This window comes from Danio rerio, chromosome 22 (genome assembly GCF_049306965.1).
Source record: "Danio rerio strain Tuebingen ecotype United States chromosome 22, GRCz12tu, whole genome shotgun sequence".
Taxonomy (NCBI): Eukaryota; Metazoa; Chordata; class Actinopteri; order Cypriniformes; family Danionidae; genus Danio; species Danio rerio.
The window spans coordinates 4,619,031-4,641,181 of record NC_133197.1 but is presented as its reverse complement, the minus strand read 5'-3'; the positions used below and the strand labels follow the sequence as shown (position 1 = coordinate 4,641,181).

Genomic DNA, 22,151 nt, shown 5'->3' with positions numbered 1-22,151 from the left:
GCGCGCGTCTGATCTGCACGATGCACACTCGCATAATTTAAAAAATAACGGTCATTTTCCCGTTACGGTCTAACTGACTGTCATATCTGGATCTTATCACTGAACAGTTGCTTACAGGTAAGATATTTTTATTTTATTTCGCACAGCTCTGACATGACATGATGTGAAGCTGCTTGTTAATTTAAAGGTTAATTTATTTACTGTCTCTGACTAATCGTTTGTCTCCTTGACCTTTCACCTTCCATAAAAAAAGCCTTCAGCATTTACATTAAATTAATGGCAAGTCACACCATTGAAAGCCGCTATTTGCTTTTTCTAGTTATGAGCAATTCCAGCGTTATGGATGTGACATTTGCAGTAAAAACTCAAAACGTAATTTCACACAGAAAGTATATGTTGACATTATATTGAAACTTCTGTTTATATTTTCCAAAACAGCTCACCACAGAGTTCTGGGAGCAGAAAAATATCAATATGTAAACATGTTTTATATTTTAAATTAGGAAAATAAACATGGGTTATAGATGTGACAAAAAAAGTTTGCGAATTTACAGTCGACAACAGATTATTTAGAAATTCTGACAGTTTGCACAACCCAAAAGAAACAACGCTCATCAAGTCGAGTCTGCTCACTATAGAATTAAAATGATTGATTTTATTTAATTTGAAATTTTTGCATTTATGAAGAAAAAGTGTCGTTATGGATGTGACACATTTCCGTTATGGATGTGACAGCTGTGAAATTGCCACTTGTGTGATTTTGGCAAATTAAATATAATAGTTTGAAATACTGACAGATACATTTATGAGTATTTTTAAAGTACTGTAAAATACTTGCTAACACAAAAAAATGTAGAAACGGTTTCTCTATTTTGGTTAAAACTAAATAATTTTTTATGGCAAGGTTGACATTTGCATGGAATTGCCCTTATGCAGAGTGACTTAAAGCAGGCCATGGGCGTAAATCTGATTTAACAGTAGGAGGGGACAATAAATATAAAATTTCTTTCGAGCATTTGAAGGGAACACAAATAATACAGCCGAATTTTACTAATGCGGATATGTTCCCACAGTTAAAAATGCTTCTATCATTATTATTATTATTATAGCATGGAGACTACGTCATTGTGATTATTGTTAAGTTTTTCTCGGCTTCAATGACTGCAAATTTTTCTTCAAAACTATTTATTGCATTGTGTGTTGTGTTGTTTACTGTCAACAGTCTGACTCCTGAAGCAGAATAAATGCAAGAACGTTTTCCATGCTCATAATCTTGCTTACATTACACTTGTTAAAATGACTGATCATATTGTAAATCAGTGAGTCTGTGAAATCTGCTAAACAGCCACAACTCCAAAAACATTAAAAATAATTGTTCACCCTCCAAAAGTATTGTCATTATCCCTTCAATAAAGCACAACACCTTGACCTGACACTGCACATCTGACTGACCCTGCTCTGCCTGTTTCTCAATCATTTCTTTCTCCTTTGCCTGTGATTGATAATGTGACATTAGTATTTTTATAAGCACTCATTCTTAAAGCCAATTTCCTTAATATGTAAACTTTTTGTACTTGGCGTTTAGCTGCACTGAAATATGATCTTATGTCCATTCTCTCTGTCATTTTATCCAACGCATGACACTGCCAGGCAAGTTTATGCTGTAGCACATTTTATACACCATGGTAATTCAAAGTACTTGGCATAATGCAAAACTATCATAAAAATGATCACAACAATAAACGCAAGATATTACAAAAGATTAAGTTTTTAATTTAAAATTAATTGAGTCACTTAACAGAATAGAAATTTATTATACAAAAAATAGAGTGGGGCAGTATGAATAAGCATGTTGATAGCACATTTCAAGTATGGATTAGCATGTTGCTAGCATGTTTTAAAGTTGTTGTTTTTTTTTTTGAACAAACTTTTATTTAGAAAAGAAGAAATTTACAATATAAATCAGGAAGTAATCTGTAGAAGACTGGAATACAAGAATATACAATTACAAAGTAATAAGAACAATAAGTAAAAAGAAAGGAGTAATAGAAAGAAAATAAAAAAGAGAACAAAATGAGGAAAGGGGAAGTACAAAATTAAATAAAAAAAATAATACAGAAAGCAAAAAAAAATATTTTTTAAATACAGAAAGCATTATTTACGAACATACTGGAAGCATGATATTTTCATAAGTTTCTAATAACTTGCAGAATTTCTTGTTGGTAGATAGACGTATAGCTAGGCCCACACAGAATCTGCGCGCGCAGAATTCCGCAGATTTTCTGCCGTTTTCCGCAGATTTCTGCCGATTTTGAGAACATAATTAATTCTGTTTATTTACTTGAGTAAATGTGTAAATCTGAATTTATTCAGTTTTTATTCTGTAATTTATTACTTTTTATTTCATATATTAAGGTTTTAGTTATGATACTCGCTGGATACTGCCAAAATAATTCTGCAGAAATCCGCAGATTTTTACCAAAATTCTCTGCAGAAATAGCAAAAATTGTCCGCAGATTCCGTCTGGCCCTACGTATAGCTTTAAGCATGGAATCAATTTCGATTAAAAAAAATGGGCAAACGAGGGAGAGGATTTAAGAAATTTTTGTTTGTGGATGTTTCAAAGTTGTACTAATGTTTTACTAAGAGAGCATAGGGTCACTTCCTGATGACAGAAATGTAGTTTAGTGCAGTAGGAGAATCCACTGTGCTGTTTTTTTCTTCTCTAATGCAACGTGGTGGCTTTTGGAGGTATGAGACGCTCTTTGGGAGCACAGACAGATGCTCAAAAGAGTCCATGAGGGATTAATAATTTAATAATAATAATAACACTGAAGCACTGTGATGACGGACTGATGGTTCAGAGGTTTTAAAAAGAGCAAAATAACATTTTTCAGTTTTACAATGTGCTCGAAATGCTAGTTGGAGCATTAATGCGTCCCGTCACAAATTTTTATCATCACATGATCAGTTCAAACTAAATCACATCACTTTAAAACTTTTACAATAATTCCACAGAGAGAGCACTCTTTTAATTCAGCATATTTCATGTTCTGAGGTGGATTTGGTGGATTTTCTGTGGGTTTCTCCAGCGTGACGGGTCAGAACGTGTGGACCATCCATCAGCTGAGGAGTACAGCTCAGCGCTCTTCAAAAACGGGAGATCCATCACCAAACACATGCGCTTGTCATCGGGACGTATGAATGGATGAGCGGACAGGAAGGCCTGTTTATCAGGCTTCCTCCACGTTTGCAGAGCCCAGGCAATAAATCTGACCGTGTCAAAGCACATCGCCCACATTCACGGACGAGCATCTGCCCACAGAAACCTGAGGAGAACAATCTGAAACACCTTACATAACAGCGCCTGAGTGGGTAAACCAACAAACACTGGCAGCACCACTAGATGCTAAACTCAATTAGCAGCTTCAGCTGAATGACACATTAAGCTACACAGAAGACATGCTAACACAAACTTACCCTGAAAAAGACGCTCATTTTTTTAATCTTAAATTTCAAACACTAAAATTATGACTTGCCAAAGTAATTGCTACAGAATTATGCAAGTGTAAATAGCAGCTAAAACCAGCTACCCTTTTAAACAGTTGTTAGCTACACTCACAACTGTTTACAAGCTAAAACTATACAGCTTATAGCAGTTAGCTATCATATACTTTTATAAGTTTGCTAGTTATTGTTAGCAGCTTCACTTGAGTTAGCTAGTTAGCAAGAGTTCATTAGTAGCTATGTACCTACTTTTAGCTGTGTAGGCTACGTTAATAAGTTTGATAGGTTCTGCTAGTAGCCTAGCCATTTACTTTCAATACTATTTTTAGCTTGTACCTTCATTGTTAGCTACTTTTGCTAGAAGATATTGCACTTAACTAGATTTTTATCATTTGTGGATTTGTTCGCTAGTTCGCTTGTAGTGCTGTTGTTAAGGTTTTACTAGTAGCTATGTACCCGTTCATTTTTTTAAATTAATGAGAGTTGGATAGTATCTGCTAGTAGCCTAGCCATGTACCATAAATACTACGTTTTAGCAATGTACCTTCATTGCTAGCTACTTTTTCTAGCAGATAATGCACTTAACTAGATTTTTATTACTAGCAGATTTGTTTGCTAGTTTTTAGCTGTGTGCCTTTATGCTTTTAGCAAGATTTCACTAGTAGCTTTGTACCTATTTTTAGTAATTTGATAAGTGTTGGATAGTTTCTGCTAGTATATTTATCTTGTAGCTGCTTTTGCTAGTAGATATTGCAGTAAGCTAGATTTTTTATTACTAGCAGCTTTGTTCGCTAGTTTTTAGCTATGTGCCTTTATTCGATAGTTTCTGCTTATAGCCTAGCCATGTTATTCTTTAGCATTATACCTTCATTACTTGCTACTTTTGCTAGCAGATATTGCAGTTAGCTAGATTTTTATTACTAGCAACTTTGTTTGCTAGTTTTTAGCCATATACCTTCTTTGCTGCTAGCAAGATTTTACTATTTACATATTTTAGTACATTATTAAGAGTTGGCTAGTGTCCACTGGTAGCCTAGCCATGTACCTTCAATACTATTTATTTTAGCATTGTACCTCCATTAAGTTTTTGCTAGCAGCTGTTTGCTAGTTTTTAGCTATGCACCTTTATTCCAGTTAGCTACTTCTGATAGTAGCTATTAGCTAGTTTTTTTTACTAGTAACAATTGCAGTTAGCTATTTTTTCCAGTAGCTATGTTAGCTAGTTTTGAACTATGTATCCTAATATGATTTGGTTAGTTTTTGCTAGTATTTGTACCTTCCTCGCTGTAGCTTTCATCGATCATAAAAGATTAGCCATTATTTATTTTAGTTAGCTAGCTCGTTTTTGTCTGCTTTTTAGAATAAGCAACTAAGTTTTCCCTTTAAACTAGTATATTTAAACTAAGTAGCTGTGCAATAAATAGTTTGTGGATTAACTATGTTGCAATCTCCTTTTTAAAGAGTAACCTAGCTATTGTTGTCTAGCTAACAAAGTAAAAAATCAAAATCAACACATTATTCGTTGTGAATAATGAAGCATGGAATAAATTTATTTTACATTTCATGTTTTCGGATAATCCAGGTCTACAATCAACCAGCTCAATTTAATGTTGAGGGAGCCATTTTGGCTATTTTTAGCCCCAAATAACAGAGACGTGAATGAATAAAAATAATGAACAATCTGCTGAACTCTCTCGAACATCAAAGATACAATCCGTCATTGATAAAACTACACAACCCGATGAAACGGGAGCAAATCTTTAATAAATATAGACACACTGACGGCCTGCAGCAACTCCAGATTGTATCTCGATTTAAGGGGATTTAATAGAAATTGCATCTATTATAATCATTATTAAACATGTTACTGATCAATTTAGCAGAATGGCACTTGATAACCACTCAACAATACGTAATCCTTCTGGACAGATGGTACAAACAAAACAAAGTCTTTTAGTCTTTTCGACAGTTAAGTATCCGTCCAATGGCGTGAGTCCAACCGGCGGCCATTTTGGCTCAGCAAGAGCAAACCTGCAGTCTAGTCAGGGTTCCTGGAAGAGCTCTGGAAGAAACCAATGGGGGCGGGGTTATGTAAAAGAAACTGATGTGTGTGGCCACGCCCCCTCAGTTGAGCCACGCCTCCTTATTGTGGTCTTAAAGAGGCAGTACTTAAAGTATCTGCTCAGTGCTGGAAGCGGAAATGTCCAGGAGTCTCCAGGCGGCGTTAGGGTTCAGTTCTTCCTGATCCCGACACAGAGCCCAAACATACATCATCCTCAACACTTTCTCCTATGGCAACAAAAAATAAATAAATATGTTAACACTGTAGTTTAGGTCACAAATCACAACAATACCAAACCATTAGCTAACACCGCTAGATTAATAAATTGCTAATTGGCTGTTTATTATTAGAAAAAAATAATTTTAAGGTAACACTAGTTTAGGTCACAATTCCAGCATTAACAAACTATAAGCTAACACCGCTAGCTTAATAATAAACTACTAATTAGCTGTTTATCAATAGAAAAAATAAGGCAACACTTCAGTTTAGGTCACAATTCATGGTATTAACAAACCTTTAGCTATCACTGCTAGCTTAATAAACTACTAATTAGCTGTTTATCAAGGATTAGTAATGTGGATAGGATTAGGGATGCAGAATAAGATCATACTTTATAACTACAAGTGTTGTCACGATACTGGAATTTGGTACCAATCGATACTAAAAAATGTTAAGAACGTTCATTCCCGCTAACACTAGCACGTTCTTAAATGCCGCTTATTCACCATTGTGTTCACATGCTTAACAGAAATGACTGTGATTGGCCGTGAAGGTCATCAGTTCACCAAACTCACTGATGCTTACTGAGTGTAACTACAGATACAGGGACACTGGAGCGTTTTAAAGTCGTGATTCATCAGCGGATCGCTCGTATGTCAGTTTGATAACAAACCAGCTGATCGACATGACTTTGAAACGATCCAGTGTCCTTGTATCTGTGATTATCTGTATAAAATGTGTAGCTTTGTTCGCTAGTCTTTAGTTATGTGCCTTTATTGCTGTTATGCTGCGTTCACACCAGACGCGGAACGCGCGTCAAGCGCGAGTGATTTACATGTTAAGTCAATGCAAACGCGCGAATAGACATCCTGCAGCGCGATACGCGCGAATGGTGCGGCGCGAATGACGTGAATTGCGCGAATGGCGCGGTACGAATAGCGCGATATGGGTGAGGCGAATTAAGCGTTTTGCGTGTTTGACGTGCTTAATGAGTGTTTCGCGCGAATCTCTCAAGTTCGAAAATCTGAACTTCAGTAAACATTCGCGCCGCGTTAACCAATCAAAAGCTTGCTCTTGCGGGGGCGTCATTGTGACGTAGAACCTGTTGATGGTGTCCCGGGGGAAATCCTCCAGGCGACATCGACAACAAGTCATCAAACTCGGCTTGGCTCAGTCAGAAGCACCGCTGAAAGTCTCCGTCATCCAGGTTCAGTTTCTGGAGGAGTTTATGAGCTCACAGAGCTGGATGCACCTCTGAAAGGATGCAGTGGACTCAGACAGGACCCTAAACGTATCGACGCTGTTTTTCAGTATCCATAAAGCACATTAACACTGTTATTTTCTTAATAAAATCCGTGTTAGCCACAGAAGCCCTGCCCATCACGCAAATCCGCGTCTGTTTTAAAGTGAATTTGACACGCGAATGAAGCGGGGGTGAAACTCAAATGTTCACGCGGCTATTTACGCGCAAATAGCACAATTTATCGGCGCGTTCTGCGTCTGGTGTGAACACTGCATTATCAAGGTTTTACTAGTAGCTATACACCAATCTTCAGCTATGTACATTAATAAAAAGTTTGTACAGTATTATTTTCTGTCCGTCTTTTACTAGAAATATTATATGACAAACTTGCTTTACTTACCAAATAAAGTGAATCTAATTGGATTTGCATTTTAAACATTAAATAAAAGTTGAAGTTATTTCATATATTAAGGTTTTAGTTGAGATACTCCCAAAATATTTCCGCAGAAATCCGCAGATTCCAAAATTCTCAGCAGAAATAGCAAAAAACGCTCGCAGATTCCGTCTGGCCCCAGTTATGACTGAATCACATCTTGTATGTTCTGAAATAGTTTGATGACAAGCAGGAACTGTTCATGGAACAGTGATATCGCCATATTGAAATGGTCTATATAAACATATTACATGTTTATTGAGAATTTGATAGCAAATTTAATTGTACCGGTACCAAAAAAAAGATAAAGATAGAAAAATATAGTATAACATATTTAATAATTATCAAAACAAGCAGTATTTTATCAATAAAAATATATATTTATGACCTGGAGTTGTTCCGATCAGGCTCGTGTGAATCACACATTTTACAGCCCTATGTTTAAGCAGACTGAAAATGCACTTTAATATGGTCGTATTTAATCAAACCCCCGACAGCGGCGTGAAATAAAGCAGCGTTTCTAATATCCTCAGTCTGAACTCAATGACCAGAGGAGCACGAACTGCAATGATTAACCACAAACTCTGAGGAAAAACATCCCCGGAGTGTCATTACACACGGCCTTTCAACAGATTTACAGCCGCTGATTTCAGCCTCGGCGGCTCCAGAGGCCGATCGCGTCACTGATTCAGACGCTAATGGCTAACGTCATGATGGCTAACTCACCGGGTCTCCCTCGACCACTTCACCCTTTACATTGCGGATCACCATCACTAACTGAGCCTGGAAGGTGATGATGAGAACCGGACCCTGCTCCATCATTTTCCCCATCGCGAGCTAACAAACAAAAAACAGAAGAGGAAGAGTTATTACATACACTCTACAGAAAACTGCACATAACGCATCTGTTTTTACAATTAAGTGTTTCCTTTCAGTTTAGACACAGAAACAAAATGTAATTTTAGCTTTTGTTTTCAATAAATACTTTTAATTTATGATTAAAATAGTTTTTCAGGATGAATTTGCTTGCCATTATGATGGAAGCCCTGCTTATAAATGCTACAATACTCATTTGATGTCTCATATTGTTAACATGCGCAATACACGTCAGGAGGCATAACGGCCTTCATCTGCTCTCAGATCTGATTATTCGGCATTATACGTGCATCAGGAAGCTCTTACAGAGTTATCCAGCCATTAGCATGCAGCAGATGGATTTTTTTTTTGTACTCACGTCAATATTATCAATGTCCAGGATCTTGGAGTGAAACTGGAGCCCCATCGCTTTGGCCTGTTGGATTGGATGAGCCAGCTGACTGTACGTCTGAAATAAAACAAAACAAAAAAGTCAATTATTTTTGGCAGGTGGAAATTATTGGCTGAAAATTAGATTTTTTGTATTTGGTCGAAAAAGAAAAACGAGCAAAATATGAGGCAAAAAAAGGTATAGTGTGCCACACTGTTTAGTATGCTGGTTTTGACGCTCCTTCCAGGCTTGACGCAATATAACTGGTTTTACTCAAGGGCTATTTTAGTAAATAAAAACTAAGACTAAAACAACTGGTCAAGAACACTTAAAATAAATAAAATAAAATAAAAATAAAAAAAATTATATATAACAAATATATATATTTGTATTTATTTATTTATTTGTTCATTTATATTTATTTATTTATTTATACAACAGTTCTGTCTGGTTCTTGAATCTGATTGGCTGATAGCCATGAGATAGTAAAGTAATATCCACACTCGTACAGTAATCTGGTAGTCTTTGCTTTGACTTTTTCAGGGTTAATTATTGTGATCTCCCGATTGCAACAGAGAAATACTGGGAGAGGATTTAATGCTGTTCAGCCTTATAAACTCAAAATTTTGTCATCACTATAGACATTATGCTAAAGAATCCTTCAAATACTAGCTTTAAAGTGACAATTGTGAAGTAGCAACGGTTTCTGCTGTTCTGTCGTCAGCTGCAGATGTGTACGAATGGCGTAAGAAAGTAGTTCCTCTTACAAAAGGGTTTTTGAGACTCTGTGTTTGATTTTCTTTTTTATATACACGATTATGTGGTCGAACTAAATGCAACATTACACTTATAGCAGTGCAATATGGCTGTATATCATCACTGGTATATCACCAGTGTGATATTGCGTTTATAAAACAGTTTGACGTGTAAATATATATATATATATATATATATATATATATATATATATATATATATATATATATATATATATATATATATATATATATATATATAAATTTTTAATCAAGCATGATATAGTTTTTATATACAAAACATCTTAAACATAAAACATGATTATCTTTTCATCATCTGACAATAAATGTAAACTAGGCATTTTTATTTATTTATTTATATTTAATAATTTCATCATATTATCTTATAAAAACTGTAAAATAGCATCAAAATAAAAACTTTAAAACGTAAAACTATACTAACCTTGGTTCACACTGGATGCAGAAAGCAGTGCGCTATGAAACCCATTCATTTCAATGGCTTGTGCCATGCAAGTACAGTTTGCTGCTGTGCTGACCAAAGCACAAGAGCAGGATAACACACAGAATAACACTGACTAGCTTGTGCGCATGCCGTGGGCAAAATTCAATATTCTGCTTAGTGTATTTTCTGCAAATGAACATGTACACTTACACATCCATGAAGTAAACATGCTCACCGGAAAACATTTCTAGTTAGTATACTTGTTCCTGCTGCTTGCAATAGAGCTACAATGTTGTCATGGCAACGCTGGTAATATGACGCCCCTTGATTCGTTCACTGTCAATAAAATGAGGTTATTTCATTGGCTTGTGTTTATTTAATCAATATAATTTACATCATCAAGTTAACTTTAAAAAATTATACAAAATTACTTTATTTTATTTAATAATATAATAAAAACGTCTAAAAAAAATTTGTTTTTATGTCAAGAGCATTCAGAATTTTCGATTTCAGCACATCGCTTATTTGTTAGGTTTTTTATTGCCAATCGGCAACTTACAATTATTTCATGGCAAGATTAATATTACATAATAATAACTTTTTATAATACAATAAATATAAATAAATAAATATATACAACCACATACATGCATACATAAAACAGATTTGATTTTTCCATTTCGATAGGACTCTTCCAAGGGACACATTTTAAGAAAATCTTTTCTCAATATATAAACATTCTCTAGTAGTCTTTACCATTTGACATTCTAATAAAACGTGTTATATGGTGATGAAGGTTAATGGCTAGTAAATGTGTGATATTTGACGTGTGGAGACTCACAGCCTCGTAGCACCAGTCCTTCAGCACATCCAGCTCCCCCTGAATCATGGCCTGTGAACAGAGCGAACGGTCAGCGAGCACTCAGGCGTTTCAGAGCAAGGCATGCTGGGTTATGAGCGTCTTACCTCCAGGATGTTGGGAATGATGTCTTTCTCGCACTGCTTCAGGAAAGAGTCCTTGTCGAAGGTCGGGTCCACCTTCAGGATCTCAGTCAGAACTTCAGACATCTCCGTTTTAGAGAACAGACCGCCTGAAAACAGAAAACACTATATACAGTATTTGTCTATATACATGTCTATCATCTGTCTATATGTCTGTCTATATACATGTCTATCCATCCGTCTATATGTCTGTCTATATACATGTCTATCCATCTATATATACGTCTATCACCTGTCTATATATCTGTATATGTGTGTGTGTGTATATATCTGTCCATCTTTTTATACATCTGTCTGTATATGTCTATACATGTCTATATCCATTTGTCTATATACATGTCTATCATCTGTTTATATGTCTGTCTATATACATGTCTATCCATCTATATATACGTCTATCACCTGTCTATATATCTGTATATGTGTGTGTGTGTATATATCTGTCCATCTTTTTATACATCTGTCTGTATATGTCTATACATGTCTATATCCGTTTGTCTATATACATGTCTATCATCTGTTTATATGTCTGTCTATATACATGTCTATCCATCTATATATACGTCTATCACCTGTCTATATATCTGTATATGTGTGTGTGTATATATCTGTCCATATTTTTATACATCTGTCTGTATATGTCTATCCATTTGTCTATTTACATGTCTATCCATCTTTATATGTCTATCCATCTATCTATATACACATATATCCATATATCTGTTTATATACATGTTAATCATATTCTGTCTATCATTTGTCTATATATCAATGTATCTGTCTATCCACCTGTCTATATATCTGTATGTATATCTGTCTATCCATCTCTTTATATATCTGTCTGTATATGTCTATCCATCCTTCAATATACGTTTCGCATTTGTCTATATATCTGTAAATGTATTGGTCTATCATCTGTCTGTCTCTCTATATAAATGTCTATCTTCTACATATATGTCTATCTTTCTATCATCCTGTCTATACACACACACACATATATATATTATATATACACATATGTATGCATGTATGTATGTGAGTATATATATATCTATCTATATACATGTCTATCATTTGTCAATATATCTGTATATGTCAATACATGTCTATATACATGTGTATCATCTGTCTATCCATCTATATACACATCGGTCATGTCTATATATCCGTCAATCCATCTATAAACATGTCTATCATTTGTCTAAATATCTGTCAATGTATCTGTCTATCACCGGTCTCCACCTGTCTATATATTAACATATATCTGTCTGTAAATGTCTATACATATGTCTATTATATGTCTATATAAGTCTAAATATCTGTCTATCATCTTCTGTCTATATATATATATATATATATATATATCATCTATATGTCTATCATGTCAATATATCTCTCTATATAAATGTCTATCCATCTATAATGTCTATCATCTGTCTATATATATATATATATATATATATATATATATATATATATATATATATATATATATATATTTGTCTATTGATCTATCTATATATCCATCTATATACATATATATACATCTACATACACATCTATATATATATCTCTATTTACATGTCTATCCATCTATATATCTGTCTATCCATCTGTATATATATATATATCTGCCTATACATGTTTATCCATTTCTTACTATCCACCCATCCATCAATATCTCTTTACCGATGATGTCTGTCATTTTGTCGGTGACGGCTCGTGACGCTCTGATGAAGGCGTTGTCGCTCTCATCGTACTTCATCTTCATCTCGAAGAATCCTGAGAAGAGAAAACCACAAAAACACAAGTCAATGACAGCAGATTAGCAAACAACTCAACGCCGCTAAACAGTGCGCTATTAAACTGCAAACCACAGCTAATACTATCTGAATATTCTAAAAATCCACTCTAAAAGTTAATATATTCAATTATTAGTTATGTTATTCAACAGTGCCTTCATTGCACATGTTCATGTTCGCATTACATTTAATTATTGCATGTTGGCATATGTCTACTAGGGAATAGTGAATGAGGGTCTGGGTGGTGATTTCAGATACAGTCGCTGTGTTTATTGACTTAGAGCAGTAGCTCCATCTACTGGTCACACATGAGCATTTCACACACACACACTCACTGTTGAAAACTACATTGTTGTCCTTGAAGTCTTTCCACTGCTGATACCATTTGGAGTCCTTGTGTAGCACAACACCCATCGCCTCCCTTTAGCAGAGAAAGAAAAACACTGTGTTATAATTAAATAATTAAAATCTCACTAACTGCAAATAGGAAATCATTAATATTTAAATTACTAAATATAAAATAAATAATGCATTAAAGAATGTTTTATAATAACCAATGAAGCCTCACACACTAATTAATTGGAATTTATACATAATAAATATTATAAGACAATCTATACTAGACATATACTTGAAATTGAAAAAAATTCTAACAATATTTTTATAATAAATAATAAATATGCATATTTTGGTTTGATGTCATTTCTTCTTAGCACAACCCTCTGGTCATCATAGCATCTGTTGAGAAATGACCTACTCATTGGCCTCAAACACTTTGTCTTCTGCTGCTCCGGCTTTAGATGAGAACTCGGTCCTCTTTCTGAGTCTGCTCGGCGGCCGATACGGACCCATCTGACCCAGGTCTCCAATCTCCTTCTTCACACTCTCAACACCCTAAACACACAACAAAGAAGCGCTGAAAGCCCCATCCATATACACAGGAACAATACTATAGTAATTATAGTTTTTTGAACCATCAGTAGTAAAGTCTACATATTGTATATTGTAGTATTTATTTACAGCTCTTTGTTAATTACAACATACTGCAGTAGTAACTGTAGTGAACTTCACTGTAGTATGCTTTAGATTGTACTATAGTAAACTGTGGAGTATATTGTAGTAAAACATCTTGGGTCACTTGTTTATATTATTATAGTCGTGTTACCATAGCAACTACAGAATCACCACAACAGATGAGCTGAAGTGATTTACAATAGTTATTGAATCGCCACAACAGATTAATTCAATTTACAATAGTTTTCGTGTTACCATAGCAACTATAGAATTGCCACAACAAATCAAAGTGATCTACACCAGCTTGTGCTACCAATTCACCACAACAGATCAACTCAAGCGATTAACAATAGTTCTAGTGTTACCATAGCAACTATACAATCGCCACAACAGATCAATTCAATTTACAATGATTCTTGTGTTACCATAGCAACTATACAATCGCCACAACAGATAAATTCAATTTACAATAGTTCTTGTGTTACCATAGCAACTATAGGATCGATACAAAAATATTCACTTTACAACAGTTATAGTGTTACCATAGCAACTATAGGATGGCCACAACAAAACAATTCAATTTACAATAGCTTTATGGTTACTATAGCAACTACAGATTCACCACAACAGATTAATTAAAGTGATTTACAACAGTTGTCGTGTTACCATAGCAACTATAGAATTGCCACAACAAATGAAAGTGATTTACAACAGCTTGTGTTACCATAGTAACTATAGGATCGTCACAACAAATGAATTCAATTTACAATAGTTGTAGTGTTACCATAGCAACTATAGGATTGCCAAAACAAATAATTTAAGTGATTTACAATATTTCTTGTGTTACCATAGCAACTACACAATCGCCAAAACAGGTTAATGCAATTAACAATAGTTCTAGTGTTGCCATAGCAACTTTAGAATCACCACAACAGATTAATTAAATTTATAATAGTTCTTGTTACCATAGCAACTATAAAATGACCACAAAAACAGATCAACTCAAACGATTTACCATATTTCTAGTGTTACCGTAGCAACTATAGAAGCGCTGCAACAAATTAATTCAATTTACAATAGTTTTAGTGTTACCATAGCAACTAAAGAATCACCACAACAGATTATTTAATTTAGAATAGTTCTTGTGTTACCATAGCAACTATAAAATGACCACAACAGATCAACTCAAGCAATTTACAAAAGCTTTAGTGTTACCATAGCAACTATAGAATCACCACAACAGATTAATTCAAGTGATTCACAATAGATTTTGTTACCATAGCAACTTTTGAGTCACTCTAACAGTACTTCACTGTTTGTTTCAAAAACACTTTGTAACACACCGGTTCTTCTGCACCCAACCCGGTATGAGCTGGGATCGTACCCGTGATTCCTTGTATGCGAGTCGGTTGCTCTAACGCCCGATTCACATGGGGCGCCAGCGTCAACACTTCCTATTCACTTTGAACAGGTGACATCAGTCGTTGCTGAACTGCACTGTGGATCTGTCGGCGCCACTTCAGTGGCATTGCTCGCTGCAAAAGTTGGAACTTTCTCAACTTTTCAAGCACCGACAGAAGCGTCAGCCAATCAGATTGCTGTTTGCAAATACACCAGTTCAGACAGTAGCCAATTGCGGACTTACTTTATTGGCTGACGCTGCCATGATGATTGCGTCAGCGCTAACTTTAGACACGCCTTCTGTCAAGCATTGACGCTGAAGCCCTGTAAATGGGGTGTAACAAGCAGGATAAAGACCATGGCCTCTACTATCTGTCGCTAGAGCACCTTTTGAGGTCAGAGGAGTGAGGTTTACCTGCGTCGCACTTTGCTAGCTGCCCTTGGTTACAACTAGTATATACTATAATTATACATTACACCAGTAGAATATAACTATAGATTAATATAATCAGATTAAAACGATATCAGTATGTCTTAGATTAGAGCAGATGTGAACCTGTGAAATGGCCCGAAATGCTCCAGTCTTCCCCAGTTTCTCTCCTCCTTTTGTCACCGTCTCTGCAGACTGTTTAGCCGATTTAGCCGCTTCCTCCACTCCTTCTTTGATTTTCTTCCCGATGTCTGTTCGTCCGACTTCTTCCAAACCCTGAGGACATCCAAATCTGATTAATCACTGATAAAATACTTCACGAGACAGCATTCTATTCCATACGATAAAACTTTCCATCACAATTAGCCCTGTTGTGATTATAACATAACAAATATTAATAAAAGTAATAACATTTTAATATTCAAATAATAAAAACATTTTAAAAATAATGAAAAGAAATAATAATAATAACATACTAATTGCAGTTATTTCATCTAACTAAAGTTGTTTCAGACGACCACGATTGCTGCAATTCATTAAACAGCCACACAAACCAAAAAGCAGGGGCAGCATTTTTCAAAAGTATGTGCCTTTTACTTTCACTTTCAAATTTGCATGAAAGAGTGAAAGTTCTTAGCGAGTGAGATGTCTTATGGCACGCTCACACCAAGCATGATTATTATAAATATATGTTAAACATATTTTCGTCCACGCTGTTTCTTTTTAGTCCATGCTAAAGACCACCTTATAACCAGCAGATGCCCTTAGTGTGCTACTAGCGTGTCTGACCAGTGAATCTAGCTCGTGTAATATTTATCTATTCAAATATATTAATGTAATCAAGCAAATTTAGCGACTGAAGTAAATGTAGAATAGTGGAATAAAAACTATTTGCACCTATGAGACAGTGTCACTAATGGGCGGGGCTTTGGGCTCTGATGACACGTACAAAGCGAGAATGTTTCAAGTGAATGTGCCTTTTACTTTCACTTTGAAAGTCGAATGACTTCTTAGAGAACGAGAGGTCTTATGGCACGTTGACACCAAGCACAATAACTATAAATATAACGACAAAGATATTAGCGTCCACACCGATGAACAATAAAAATCTGCTTATTTTTAGTTTATGCATTCCATTTGTACCAGCGAAAGTGCCCAGTGTGCTACTAGTGCATCTGACCAGTGAATCCAGCTTGTGTAATATTTATCTATTCAAATGTATTAATGTAATCAAGCAAATCTAGCGACTGAAGTAAATGCAGAATGGTGGAATAAAAACTATTTGCACCTATGAGAGATTGTCACTAATGGGCGGGGCTTTTGGCTCTGATGACATGTACAAAGCGAGAATGTTTCAGGCGAATATGTTTTTTACTTTCACTTTGAAAAGAGAATGAGGTCTTATGGCATCTTGACACCATGCACGATAACTATAAATATAACGACAAACATATTTGCATACACACTGCAGGGCTCGAAATTAACCTTTTTGCTTGGTAGCACCGGTGCTCCTAACTTTAAAAATTTAGGCGCATCAGCCAAAATTTAGTCGCACCCACCAATTATGAGCACCGTTACTACAAGTTTTATACAAACAGATTTATTGTACTTGAAATCAACACTAATCAAACTAACAAGCAAAAAATAACAGTAATATAAATATGCGTGCGTGAGGAAAATGTATCAACGAAATCCCGTGATCACAAGAAAATAGATTTTTATAACATAACTGAGTGACCAAAGCATACACGGAGCGCTCACCGGCCCTGCACGCACTGCTTGAATGAATCTGTTAACAGTATAACTGTGCTGTTCTCACAAGTGCTGTCTGATATTGCACTGATGCTTTTGACATATACTGTACCTTATTATATGCATACTTCATGTTAACAGCCATACCGGTCTTTTCATGAGTAGCGATATTAATTTACTCAGTGTAAGCCCATCTGCGATGGTGTACGTGATGTTAAATTTGACATATAGCTGCTCTCGTGCTAGATGTGGCAAACAGTTACCTGAAAACTCCATCCCAAGGACTTTTTATAGCGGACTTGAAGCCAACAGAAGTCTTCTACTCTTGGAAAAGTGTAGATGGTGGATTAACATTCAGCACATGATCACCAGTAAGATGTGTCATTATTTGTAACTAGATGGTTTCTAAAACTAAATCTGTCCGCGTTATCTTCAATCTCATCTTCAGCGCTTTAGTTTTCCGCGGTAGTAGCTCTCTCTGTCATCCGAAGCCAGAAGGCGCTGACTGATTGATTGACAGCTTATATTAACCAATCATTTGCGTTAAGTGCTAGAGCAGTGGTGGGCCAATAAGAAGAGCGCGAAGCCGGGGCAAGCATTACGGGCTTGGCTTTGTTTACTGCAGCAAGATGACATGACAACTGTTTTAAACCATCCCTGAGCGCTGCGTTTCCCATTCCAAGTGCAGACAAAGAGCTTAGAGATGCATTCCGCGTGAATGTCTCCCGAATCCGTGCATGTGGTGAACATTTTGCAGTAAAAACTGGTCGCACACAACAATTTTAAGCACTCGCAGAAATGCTCCCAAATATATTTTAAGGTCGCATAGATAAAATTTCGGTCGCATATGCGACCAAAATGGTCGCAATTTCGAGCCCTGCACTGATGAACGATAACTATCATTTTATTTAGTTTAAGCTTTTCATTTGTATTACCCCCTTATAACCATCAGAAGTCCTCAGTGTGCTACTAGCGCAGTTGACCAGTGAATCCAGCTCGTGTAATATAGCTAATATATTATATTAATCTATTTAAACGAATCTAGAGATACTAAATAGTAACTGTAGAATGGTGGAATAAAAAAACAACAACAACAACATACTATTTTCACAATATGTGAGATGGTCGCTAGTGGGCGGGGCTTTCCCCCTCTGATGACACGTACAAAGGGAGAATGTCGATCTTAGTGTTTCTGCAGACTGTTTTTATCAAGTCTGATTTTACAATATAGAATGAAATATTTTTACCACTAGAAGTTATATTTACACACTGTTATGATTTTTGCAAAATATGTTGCATTTATAGTCACGGTACTCAACTGTCAGCGATCTGATGTTCTGAACATCATCACTAATACTCTGTGAATAAATAAACAAATGTATAAATAAATGAAGGATTTACAATCAGAAGATCAGCCACTGACCTCTTTCACCGTATCTGACAGTGAGCCGAGAGTTTTCTTCAACACTTCCGACGTTTTCACCGTTTCAGACTCGATAGTTTTCTGAAAAACAACAACACAAACGACTTTGATAAATATGATTTCTGGTTAAGTAAACTCGCAATACTAAACTAAATTTACTTTACTCTCATATATATATATAATAGTACAATCGCTTTGAAAATGTACGCACATATTTCCTCCTGGCCTGTTTGAGGGCTTCCGATTCCTCCAGTTTTTTGGCCTCCTCTCGAAACTTCTTGATGTTCTCCTTCATCTCTTTGTTCTTGCTCAGTTCCTGCTTCAGATTATCCAGAAACTCTCCCAGAAAACCCTTCCTGCCGCCACCGCTGGACATAAACCTGACCTGCACATACATACACAGACAAGTGTGTTACACATCACACATCCATGCACACACACACACACACACACACACACACACACACACACAGTCACATCGTATAACACAAACACACACACACACACAAATGCACATGCACATATGAATGCGTGCACATGCACACACACACACACACACACACACACACACATTACACAGATATCACACACAAACACACACACGTATTACATATCACAGACATGTGCAAAACGCATCACACATGCATCCACACACACGAGCACATGCAACACACATCACACACACAGACAAATGCATGCACACATTCATACACACACATGCATGCACGCACACGCGCACAAACACACAATGCTAATGCACACATCACTCACACACATAACACAAACACACACACAAACAAATCCACATATGTATGCACGCATGCACACACACACACAAACATCACAGATGCACACATTACACAGACATCACACACACAAACACACACACGTATTACATATCACAGACATGTGCAAAACGCATCACACATGCATCCACACACACGAGCACATGCAATACACATCACACACACAGACAAATGCATGCATACATTCATACACACACATGCATGCACGCACACGCGCACAAACACACACACACAATGCTAATGCACACATCACTCATACACATAACACAAACACACACACAAACAAACAAATCCACATATGTATGTATGCATGCATGCACACACACACACACACAAACGCACACATGCATGCATGCACATGCACGCACACACACATCACAGATGCACACATTACACAGACATCACACACACAAACACGTATAACACACCTCACAGACTCACGCACGTATGCACGCAAAAAGCATCAAACATGCACTCACACACACACGCACATGCGTTACACATCACACACACAGACACATGCATGAATGCATACATTCATATGTACACACACACAAACACGCACACACAAACAAATGCACATACTGTATGCATGCATGCACTCGCACGTACACACACAAACACACCACAGATGCACACATTACACAGACATCACACACAAACACACACACACGTATTACACATAACAGACACACGCACGTATGCACACGCAAAACGCATCACACATGCATTCACACACGCGCGCACATGCATTACACATCACACTCACAGACACATGCATGCATATATTCATACACACACACACACACACACACACACACACACACACACACATACATGCATGCATGCCCATTACACACACATATAACACATGCATGCTCACACATACCAAACACGCACATGCATACATCACACAAGCATGCACACACACACACACACACACACACACATCGGCAACACTAAATCCCACAATTCCTCTTAATCTCTGACCTGTGCTGCGGCGGCGGCCGGAGCTCCACATATCCTGAAGACATGAGCTCTGGGGTACAGCGAGGAGTAATGACCATACAAGACCAGCGCGGAGCTTCTCCTTACACACAGCTGAACACACACACACACACACACACACACACACACACACACACACACACACACACGTTAACACAATGTTACTAGAACAAACCTAATCTTGGCTTGAGAGCGTCTGAAGTTTGAAAGCTATTGTCTTTTTATTTTGTAAGTTACAAATTAGGGCCAGGGGCGTCACAGTGGCTCAGTGGTTAGCACTGTCTCCTCACAGCAAGAAGGTCACTGGTTCGAGTCCCGGCTGGACCAGTTGGCATTTCTGTGAGGAGTTTGCATGTTCTTCAGGTTTCCTCCCACATGCGCTATAGGGGAACTGAATAAACGAAATTGTCCGCAATGTACGAGTGTGTATGGGTGTTTCCCAGTACTGGGTTGCAGCTGAAAGGGAATCCGCTGTGTAAAACATGTGCTGGATGAGTTGTGGTGACCCCTGATGAATAAAGGGACTGAGCTGAAGGAAAATGAATGAATTATTTGAAATAAATGACTTAAGAACTGCTTGTTGCAAAGCAATATAAGCTTTATAATCAGATATCTGTAAATAAAACATTAAATCACGGTAAAGCTACACGTTTTTAATTATAGTTTAGCAGTTTGATAAATATTAAAACAAAATTGTAATGTGTAATATTAGAATAAAATGTGACAGATTAGCTGAGATAAACAAAGGTTGTCCGATATTAAAGCCTCTGAAAACATGATATTTTACACACATTTAAAAAAGGATCAAACTAAAAACACAATCCCAAAGAAAATTCACCATACATGACCACAAAACAGCAATAACACAAGAAATAGCATGATATTTTGTTGTTAAACGGATTCAACGCATTAATCAACATCTGCTTCGCGTTTTGTTGTGATTTCCACATGAGCTCTGGCACTTGTAAAGGCTTGTTTTAATATTTGATATTTCATTAAGGCCAGATTCTGCTTTCATCAGCATGACTGATCCATCTATGCACATTTCTGCATTAGACACGCGCGCTCCCGCCAAACAAACAGCGCGCTCGCGGGGCTTGAGTCGCGAGCGTCGTGTTTTTCGCCTTTACCTTAAACGCGCTGCTGATGAGCGTTTAATAAACGCTTTATATCAGAAACTCACCTGGTAACACTGACACAAGGAGGCCGCCATCTTGGAAGCGCCGCGAGTGACCTGTTTGGCTGGTTGACCTTGCGACGCAATTCCGGGGGAGGAGCGACGTCATGAAACAGCCAATCAACTGCCGCATACATATTAATGTTCAGTTTGTGTTATATATTTTTATTTTGCTGCCTTTATAAATCTTCTATGCATATGTTTTATGTATATTTTATATTATAATTATATTTTATAAGTAAATAAACTTAAATGTGTGTGTGTGTATATATATATATATATATATATATATATATATATATATATATATATATATATATATATATATTTTTTTTTTTTTTTTTTCAAGTTTATTTACTTATGAAATATAATTTTATGTATTTATATATACTCTCACCGGTCACTTTA

At 36.4% G+C, this 22,151-nt stretch overlaps 1 protein-coding gene and 1 long non-coding RNA gene across 6 annotated transcripts; one reads left to right on the top strand and one right to left on the bottom strand.

Moving 5' to 3' along the window:
• Positions 1–13,593, top strand: LOC141380135 (uncharacterized). Of its 5 annotated transcripts, none has more exons than XR_012397637.1 (3): positions 1–117; positions 3,059–3,371; positions 13,446–13,593. It is a non-coding gene; the product is annotated as an uncharacterized lncRNA (long non-coding RNA). The 5 variants fall into 5 exon arrangements; XR_012397634.1 differs by having other exon boundaries at positions 23–117; positions 3,059–3,375; XR_012397636.1 differs by having other exon boundaries at positions 50–117; positions 3,093–3,375; positions 13,446–13,534.
• Positions 5,033–21,791, bottom strand: timm44 (translocase of inner mitochondrial membrane 44 homolog (yeast)). The gene is given in 13 exon segments (NM_001013507.1): positions 5,033–5,796; positions 8,191–8,301; positions 8,699–8,788; positions 10,770–10,820; positions 10,895–11,019; positions 12,620–12,712; positions 13,068–13,153; positions 13,490–13,626; positions 15,704–15,853; positions 18,753–18,833; positions 18,964–19,137; positions 20,549–20,659; positions 21,750–21,791. Coding segments are annotated over 13 exon segments (1,359 nt in total). The 5' UTR covers positions 21,780–21,791; the 3' UTR covers positions 5,033–5,676.
• Positions 21,792–22,151: the final 360 nt, after the last annotated feature.